Source organism: Pseudonaja textilis, chromosome 4 (assembly GCF_049901715.1).
Source record: "Pseudonaja textilis isolate UNSWEBS1 chromosome 4, rPseTex1.2, whole genome shotgun sequence".
Lineage (NCBI taxonomy): Eukaryota > Metazoa > Chordata > Lepidosauria > Squamata > Elapidae > Pseudonaja > Pseudonaja textilis.
The window spans coordinates 63,872,470-63,882,083 of record NC_141993.1 but is presented as its reverse complement, the minus strand read 5'-3'; the positions used below and the strand labels follow the sequence as shown (position 1 = coordinate 63,882,083).

Genomic DNA, 9,614 nt, shown 5'->3' with positions numbered 1-9,614 from the left:
CTATTGACAGATGAGAATCAAGAAAACTGGCTAAGCTACATGTTTGTTCTGGAAAACAGCTTCGGGAACTTTTATTGCTGTCAAATGACTTTGTTGTGGATCTATGGTCATGGCATAGAACCAAAACACAAAAACAATTATTGTCTCTTATAAAAGGGTAAGGAATTTCTAAGACTGATATCAAGCTTTATGCAGCTAGGCATGGTCAAGAATGCAAGAACTATACAAATTTCAGTAAGGTATTTTCACTGGTAGATTGGGATAAATTTTAGAAACTGTCAAAAGAATTACCTACCCCTCCATATAGTGAATTAGTTAGGGTCATTGTGAGTGATTTGAAATACTTCTTCTGAGGCTTTTTATCATCTGGGTTGAATGACAATGCATTATACAAATATCAACTAATTTGTTCTCTTTCTCTTCTTGATTAGGTCTATTCTCATTTGCATTCCTTTCTCACCTCCCCACAATTTTCCTTTCCTGATTCACATGAAAAAAATTAGAGCTGAATGTTACTGATGGAAACACTGATGAACTCCAGATTTCTTGATGACTGCCTCCAGTGGCTTCATGTAGGTAGACATTTAGAACTTCAAAGCTCAAGAATCATGGGCCTAGGCCAGGGGTGTCAAACTGGCGGCCCGTGGGCCGGGTGCGTCATATGTAGGCAACGCCTACCCCCAGCCTTTGTGAAGGGAAAAAAAGTCACAAAAGTCATGTGACAGCAACAGTAGATTCAGTGAGGCGGCAAGTTTGACACCTGTGGTCTAGACTAAATTAAAAACCTCCAGCTGCCATTTTTTGTTGGTAGGATTGCAGAGGGGAAAAAACCCCACTGCCTTTAATTTGTCGCCTTTAGACCACACGATCGGTGACTTAAAAACCAGGAGACTCAACATGTTAGAATTTTCTATGTCTCCCTCCTGAGAAGTCAAGACATTCAAGGCTGCTTTGATGCTAAACTCTGATGCAAACCGTGGGCTGTCAGTTTGACATCCCTGTTCTAGACCCATGATTCTTGAGCTTTGCAGGTATCACAAGTTCTAAATGTCTACCTACATGAAGCTATAAACTGGTGTGAAATAGATCTTACCATCCTCTCCAGAATCTAGCTCAAAATTTGCAGTTGAGTGACAATTGTCCAGCAGTATTAAAAACAGATTAAAAACAATGAAAATGTGACATGAACTATATGATCATTTGGGGACTTTGGTCATTTGCTCAGTTCTGTCTTAGGGGGAATATATGTCACCAAAATCTAAATGACTGAATCTACTGCTTCCCATATATAGGACACATGCTGTACTGCTACTTATAGATCCCCCCTTCATAAATAAATGCCAGTGATACCTTGAAATTGATTTCAAGAAAAGCTCTCTTTTCCCACCTTTCCCCATTTCACTAAGATTGTTTCAAGTAGGTATTCCCTGCCCCACCCTCATTTTGTCATTTAATGTAAATAAAAAAACAGCAACCCAGGACTGGATCTCTTCTGCAGAAATATGCTTACATCTTTCCAAAACACAAAATAAATGGCAGATCAGAGGGTGGGGCAATGAACAAGTCTTCTGCTGCCTACCCATCCATTACTCAGTCTATTTTCGCAAGTGAAATGACATGTAGTTTCATGCTAGTTTAATACACTGATTCCTGCCAATAGACATATTAGTTGTCAGCAGTAGATAGCTAATGGAATGAAGTGGTTGAGTATGCACATCCAGGTGGAAATGGCCCAGGGTAGCTTCCAAAGCAGCACACAATTCTGAAAAAAAAAGACATGACTGCTTTAACAAGCTGAATAGGTAACTCAGATGCACTCCCAAGTATTCTAACATACTATTTTGAAAGATGTGCATATTGCTAGAATCAAAATATCCAATTTTGCATCACAAAAGGTGACCTGTTGAAGCTTTTGCATATGAAATGAGAATATATCTCATCTAACAATCAAAATGCTTCATGTACGCCAAATGTGTGACAAGCTGAGAGAGATGGCATCTCCCAATGTAGCTGGGCTGCATAAAGAAAAGCATAAAGATTGTTCAATTTTTTTGTTGGCAACCGATGACAAATTAACAGCAACACATCCAAAGCAAAATATTTCAGTAATGAATACTTTTTCTCAGAATTCCACCCAGGAAGCCATTTTTCAGAATATTCTATCTGCCAAGCAAGATTATTTTCTCTCTCTCATCTATTTAAGGTATTCTCTTTTGTATTATAGATAATAATCAATGAAAAGAACTTTTTTGGTTTGATAAGAATCTACATTGGGAAAATACATTTCCTTAGAAGAAGTTATATTATTTGTTAAGCAAAGATTGGCAAACCATTATAAATTATTTACTATACATATTTTACTGCTATGAGAAATAAGGGAAAATCCAGAAATGTGTTTCTGGAGTTCTCATAGAGAATGATAATCATTGCAAAATGAATAATATTTCCAGAGTAATAAATGTAATTTGAGAAATTCCAGTGTATTTCAAATATATTGATAATTATTAAGAAAGTTTTTATGGGAAGAGTAAAGCAGGGGTGGGATTCAAATTTTTAACAACTGGTTCTGTGGGCATGACTTAGGTGGTGGGCGTGGCTTGGTGGTCATTTGACTGGGTGGACATGGCTTGGTGGTCATGTTATTGGCTGGGTGTGGCCAACTCAATATCGCTCACATCGAGGCATGCATCTCCTCGCCTGGCCTCTCATGACTGTGGGGATGCTGCAACAGTCGTAAGTGTGAAAAATGGTCATGTCACTTTTTTCAGTGCCATTGTAACTTTGAATGGTCACTCCACACAAGCAAAGTACCAGCAAAGGAGGGGAAAAAAACTCCAGAGATGTTCCTGAGACAGGAAGGCTAGTCCCACCAAGAATGTAATAAGGGTTAACGGAGAGGCAGTTTCTGTAAGCAACACCAGAATGTTTCCTTCCTGCCTTCCTTACAGGATTAGGCCAGTAATTTCTTCTAACAACCAGTTCTCCGAACTGCTTAGAATGTTAACAACCGGTTCTAGCAAATAGGTGCGAACTGGTAGAATCCCACCCCTGGAGTAAAGTCGTATATTTTCTTTATCTAAATCACTGTCATCATTACATTAGTGGAGTTTTAACTTATGTCATTATAATAGTCACAAATAGGCATATTAATTTACTTTGCAAATGGGCACAATACTTTAAAATTCAATTTCTTCGTGTGATTCAAGTACTGTAACCATACTCCAAAACAGCATGGATACAGTTAAGATAGTTACTATATCACCCCTTTGACACCATGAAAGTTGCTTAATTCCAGTTTCTAAAACTGATTGAATAATAGTTTATGAAGAATCTGGGATGCTTAAAACTGAGGAATCCATATTCAGTTAAAAGTTCATCTGATTTCACATATTAACTCAGACACATCAGGACATCTAAAGTTCTTGAATTATTTCTGCACTGAAACACATTTTGTATGAGTTAAAATTTATACTATTTTAAGTAGACAATTGAATATACAGTTAATGTATGTTGTGCACTGATGTTACCTAATTACATAATAAAATGTCTGTAAGCAAACGACCAAGCTCAGAGAACATCAAGGATTTCACAGTTGAACTCTGAGCTACCTATTACATTATATACCTATTATATTCTCCTCTATTAATTAATGTGTAACTTAATTATTTAGAAGAAGTTTGGAATAAAGACTTGGAAAATCCAGTAAAAACAAACAAAAAATGAAAAGTTGTAATGATCTCATAAGGAGATTGATTCAAGAGAAGTTTTCCCATCATTGGACATTTCATAGAATGTTTAAAAATATCTGAGGATTAATTTAATATACTAGAAATACAGAATGATGGGCATGATTTATGAAAATAATATTTTTTCTCACTATTACTGGATTTTGTAATATCCAGAAATATGTTATTATATCCCAACATTTTAGATTTTTGTCATCATACATTGCGCTATGGATATTCTCTAAGTATAGGCACAGCAATAGGGACAGTATTCCCATCAGAGGTGGTATTCAGCAGGTTCTGACCAGTTCTAGAGAACTGGCAAAGACCACCTCTGACTGGAGATTTTACAGTATCCTTCCCCTGCCACGCCCACCAAGCCACACCCAGAGCCAGTAGTAAAAAAATTGAATCCCATCACCGATTACCATGCTGCATAATCACCTAGTGTTGCCCTAGACAGTGAGATGGGAAGCATATAAATTTAATAAATAAATTTACTCCAAACAATGTGACTCTCTGTTCTTTATCAATGCAATACCATATTGTGAGATCAAGGTTTAATACTGACTTTTTAAAAATGAATGGGTTATGTATTACTGGTTTTATCCTTCTCCCTCTTTTCTCCCTCCTTTTTATTTTTTCAGTATGTTGTCAATTCTAAAAAGGTATTAATTACTGATACCTTACTGTTTCAAGAACTGCCAATGTGGTCTGGCAATTTCATTTTTAGCATGATTATTATTATTTTTTTCGACCACCGGTCATGCAAAATGTTTGATGGTATGATAACTCATTCATTTTCCCCGGTGTCCATCCCAAAAGCTCAGGCCAGGTTAGGTGATTTAATTTGCGAGATCGGCTAAGATCCCAATAAGGAGGCCTACGGTCACCAAATCAGCGTCTGTGTGAAAATGCTGCTCCCGCCCTTCGGCTACGACCTCTCCGTCCGACCTGCCCCGTTTTCCGCAGGCTCCAGAGCGCGCACCCGCTTGCCATTTCTGGCTCTCTCCTTCTCCTCGGCCCGGGCGTCCGCCTCCCCCGTCCTTGCCCGGCCAGCTGCGCCCCTCTTCCCGTTCCGTGGGCTCCCAGCGCCAAGGTCCCAGCAGCGCCCTCTGCCGATCGCTGGCGCTGTGGCCATGCCCGACCACTCCCTCCCCAGTCTCCGCCTGCACGTTGTCAGATTCTGGAAGCCGCTCTAAGCGCTGCCGTCTCCTCGGCTTTTGCTTCTTGCCGGTAACGGGAGCACCGAGCCGGGCGCGCTCTTTGCTCGGCTTCCCGGGGCGGTCCGCGCCATTATGTCTCGTGCCGTCCCGCTCCTCTTGATGCTGCTCTGCTTGGCCCAGCGCCGCACCTCCCTCGCCGGGCCCACAGCCTCGTCGTCCCTGGAGAGCGCGGCGGACCCCTGCCTCAGCCAGCCCTGCAAGAACAACGGCACTTGCACGCCCGTCTTAGCCAAACTGCCCGCCGCGCCCCACCGCCTGCCGTTGCTTTTTCTTTCGCCTCAACCTGCTTACAGCTGCCTCTGCCGCCCGGGGGTCACAGGCACCGAATGCCAGGTAAGCCGGGGAGTCGGGCGCCTTCCCTTCTGGGGACCTTGTGGTCCATCGGTCCGAGCCTTGCAAGCACTCGCCTGTCCTTGTTCATCTCCGCCTTCTCAGGCTCCTCTCTCGGATGTCTTTTCGGGTCCATCTCGCACCCCCGCGTCTTGGACTCGGTCGGCCGTGCTTTCGCGGATTCTTCCTCCTTCTATCCTTCCCATCACCCCCGCAGATCGCGGTGTGATTTTGGTTCGCTCAGCATCCGCGATGCGCTGCTTGCACTGGTCTCTAAGTGTGGTGTGAGTTCCTTGATGCAGAATCCCTTATCCGACCGCTCTCATTTCGGTTTCTGCCTCCGATTCGGGGCACACGACTCTTTTGTGCAATCATCCACAGTGGCCTCTTTCTTGTGACGGATCGCTCATCTGTTACACACACACACACCCCGAGCCAGACCTTTTACGTGGAATCGAGTCCCGTGGCCTTCACACATAAGCGCTAACAAGGGCAAATGCTTGAGTGCTGAACTTGAAGGGCATATTCTGTGCGTTCACCAAAAAGCTTTCCATATGACCACCCTTCCTGTGTAAATGATTTTGCGCTACTTTAGCTAAAGATCTTTTTTTTTAAATCGTTCTACCTGTGGTTTAGTGTAACCTTGCTCATTTTTATTTTAGGGCTTTTCATATTATGCATACCCTGGGCTCACTTTATGATTCATTGTGCCTTATGAATCAGAAAATAGGTTAATTAAGTAAGCAGGTTAAGCATGTTATGTGAAGGCAGCCTTGTATTTTTAAGAGATGCCACTGAAGATGCCAATTTGAACTCTTCTTTTTGAGCTGCCTGAATGATGCTGCCTGGGATTGTTAGAATGACAGTTGCAGAATGCCTTCCAGGATACAGAACTGCAAATTGTTGGTTGACAGGATTCTGCTCTGCTCAAGGTTAAAAGTATTTTAGAACTTAATGATGTTTTCCAACACAGTCTTGGTACTTTCATATACAGATCCCCCCCCCCCCAGTGATGAATATAGTCGTGATTTTTGTCACTAATAGTCAAATGAGGGTTTGTGCACAGACTTTGGGTAATCGTATGGTTTCCCATTTTTATTGGAATTAAAATAAGTGAGTAAAACAAGAACTGCTATTTATTCCTCTCAAATCTATGTTGTAGTATGAAGAATACAACTATTGCTAACCTCTGTAAATGAAATGTTTTATCAATCCAGTTTGGTCTGGGAAAGAAAACAGCTCATTTGTTTCTGGTCTTTAAAATGGTGCATTAATATTTGCCTTTCATTCTTTTGAGCAAAAAAGATGAAGAGGAGGAGGAGGAATAGAACGATGGTGGTGGTGATGATGAGTTCGGTTATAGAATAAGGGTGCAATGGACTACATTTCTGTGCATTTTTACTTGGAAATAATCTCATAAAACTAATGGCTTTTACTCATGCATAATTATGCATAGGCATAGGTTGCTAATCAGTGACGCTAAATTTACCATGCTAAATTTACTGAATATTTTTAACATGGCAAAATGGTTTGTAATCTTTCTCTTTCTCCCTCCCCCCAATATTACGTAAGATGTTGCACTTATGAATACAGGGATAAGAAAAGAACAAAAGGCTACTGTGTGAAATACTGAAAATTAAAGACTTTATGAAAGAAGTTGAGAAAAAGAAATTCTGTGTTTTATATCACAGTGCCCCTCTTTCTGCAAGGCAAGTTTGTGGGAGGCTGGATCAAAAAGAGGAGAAATAAATGGAACTCTTTTAAACCAAGTGAACCTTATAAATTAGGTGTTGACTGTTCTTAGGTTTCCTTCTGTTTTGGAAGAAAGAGAGTGTTGTATGAATTGTGCCTTCTGGAAGTTAACAAAGGTAAATTGCTATTTTAAACATCAGTAAAGTATAATGTCTAGAGAAGAAAGAATTGCAACTAAAGATGCAGTTTAGCCATTTATTTCCACTTTGTTCGATTTTCATTATTGTATTCTTTTATATAATTCTTATTTGCATGAAATCATTGAAAACTGAAGAACACTAATAAGTATATTTAAATGTTTTTATATTTTGTTGCAAGAGTTAAGATTATGACTGTTTGATTTGATCAAATTGGATTGGTTTTCTGTATTATGGAAAACTGAATTATCAAGTCAATTTGTTTCAAAGCGACCCAGACACAGTGGATGCGCACAGTTTCCTGCAAAATAAAAGGCCTGATTTTCCCAGTGAAGCATTCTTGTCCCCTTGACTAGGTGGCCATCAGAAACACCACAGTCACCAACATAACTATAGGCCTTCCTAGAACAGGGGTATCAAACTCAAAGGCTGAAGGCTGGATCCAGCCTATGGGGTGCTTAGATCTGGCCTGTGAGGCCACCCTGGAAACAATGGAGGACTGGCCTGTGGTGCCTCTGCCCATGAAAACAGAGGTCAGGAGGACCGCACGCAGCCCCCCAGGCTCCATTTTTGGCTGTGATGACCTCCTGCAGCCCTCTGCCAGCAAAGACAGTGCCCCCCGCACTCCGTTTTAGCTGGCAGAGGGCTGCAGGAGGATGCCACGGTTGAAAATGGAACCTCGATGAGTGATGTCAAACTGGCCATGTCCCTGGCCCACATCCCAGCCATGCCCCCCAACCATGCCCCTGGTCCCCTGAGGTCAAACACAACCCTGATGTAGGCCTCAATCAAATTGAGTTTGACACCTCTGTCTTAGAAGAACTTTTATTTGCAAGAGAAGATAAAGGTTCAGGTTATTGTTCTGGCCCAGGCTTAGCAGAACCTGGAAACAGACTCCTTGTCCCAAAAAAACCCTCTTTATTTAGTTACTGTGAATTCATGGCATTCACACACAGAAAAGTCCCAGCAATAATCCTCCCAAGGGTTAATTGCAAGAACAGACCTTATCAGTCCTTGGATAGTTGCCAGACCAAGAGCTTCCAGTCCTGCAAAGCTGTAAATGAAATACCTGACAGGGAGTCTCTGTGAGGCACGAACTACTTGGATAAGCAAATCTTCCAAAAGAAATATGAACTCATTGTTTCCTGCAACCATCACTCCTCTTTTGGTTTTATTTATTCCCCAGGGAGGGCCCATTCAGTGTCCACATGTGCCTTCTGAGTTGGCCCCTTTTCCTTAATTGTTCTCCTCTCCTGACAGCTCTGTGCATATGCGCATCTGGAACAGGCTCCAGCTGTTCTTTCCCACTTATCTCCGACTCCATTGGAAGCTGGGAAATGTTGGACAGCCCTGGTCCTATCTCTGCTTCTTTCACAGAGCATCCATCAGAGCCTTCCCCGGATTCCAGGACTGGCCCAAGTTCTTCCCCAGCTTCCTCACTGTCTGAGCCTGCCACCAGCTCTGCTGGCAGCTGGCGGGCCACAACAGTTATGTAGCAGAAGCAGAGTTGGCTGCAGTTGGAAAGGAGATATCAGACCAGTTGATTTGATCATTATACACTGCTCAAAAAAATAAAGGGAACACTTAAACAACACAATGTAACTCCAAGTCAATCACACTTCTGTGAAATCAAACTGTCCACTTAGGTAGCAACACTGATTGACAATCAATTTTACATTCTGTTGTGCAAATGGAATAGACAACAGGTGGAAAGCATAGGCAGTTAGCAAGACATCCCCAATAAAGGAGTGGTTCTGCAGGTGGTGATCACTTCTCAGTTCCTATGCTTTCTGGCTGATGGTTTGGTCACTTTTGAATGCTGGCGGTGCCTTCACTCTAGTGGTAGCATGAGATGGAGTCTACAACCCACACAAGTGACTCAGGTAGTGCAGCTCATCCAGGATGGCACATCAATGCGAGCTGTGGCAAGAAGGTTTGCTGTATCTGTTAGCGTAGTGTCCAGAGCATCCAGAGCATGGAGACCAGGAGACAGGCCAGTACATCAGGAGATGTGGAGGAGGCTGTAGGAGGGCAACAACCCAGCATCAGGACCGCTACCTCTGCCTTTGTGCAAGGAGGGACAGGAGGAGCACTGCCAGAGCCCTGCAAAATGACCTCCAGCGGGCCACAAATGTGCATGTGGCTGCTCAAACGGTCAGAAACAGACTCCATGAGGGTGGTATGAGGGCCTGATGCCCACAGGTAGGGGTTGTGCTTATAGCCCAACACCATGCAGGACATTTGGCATTTGCCAGAGAACACCAAGATTGGCAAATTCGCCACTGGTGCCCTGTGCACAGATGAAAGCAGGTTCACACTGAGCACATGTGACAAACGTGGCAGGTCTGGAGATGCCGTGGAGAATGTTCTGCTGCCTGCAAGATCCTCCAACATGACCGGTTTGGCAGTGGGTCAGTAATGGTGTGGGGTGGTATTTCTTTAGG

At 42.6% G+C, this 9,614-nt stretch overlaps 1 protein-coding gene and 1 long non-coding RNA gene across 2 annotated transcripts in view; one reads left to right on the top strand and one right to left on the bottom strand.

Annotated features, from left to right (window-relative positions):
• Nucleotides 1-1,620: 1,620 nt before the first annotated feature.
• LOC148125864 (uncharacterized) lies at nucleotides 1,621-4,842 on the bottom strand. The gene is made up of 2 exons (XR_015743576.1): nucleotides 4,714-4,842; nucleotides 1,621-1,762 (listed from the first exon to the last, which is right to left on the bottom strand). It is a non-coding gene; the product is annotated as an uncharacterized LOC148125864 (long non-coding RNA).
• A 50-nt stretch (nucleotides 4,843-4,892) lies between these two features.
• DNER (delta/notch like EGF repeat containing) overlaps nucleotides 4,893-9,614 on the top strand; it is a 120,553-nt gene continuing 115,831 nt past the window's right edge. Inside the window, exon 1 of the mRNA XM_087933266.1 lies at nucleotides 4,893-5,284. Within this exon, the coding sequence (XP_087789392.1) occupies nucleotides 5,024-5,284 (261 nt within the window). The 5' untranslated portion in view covers nucleotides 4,893-5,023. The remainder of the gene's footprint in view (nucleotides 5,285-9,614) is intronic.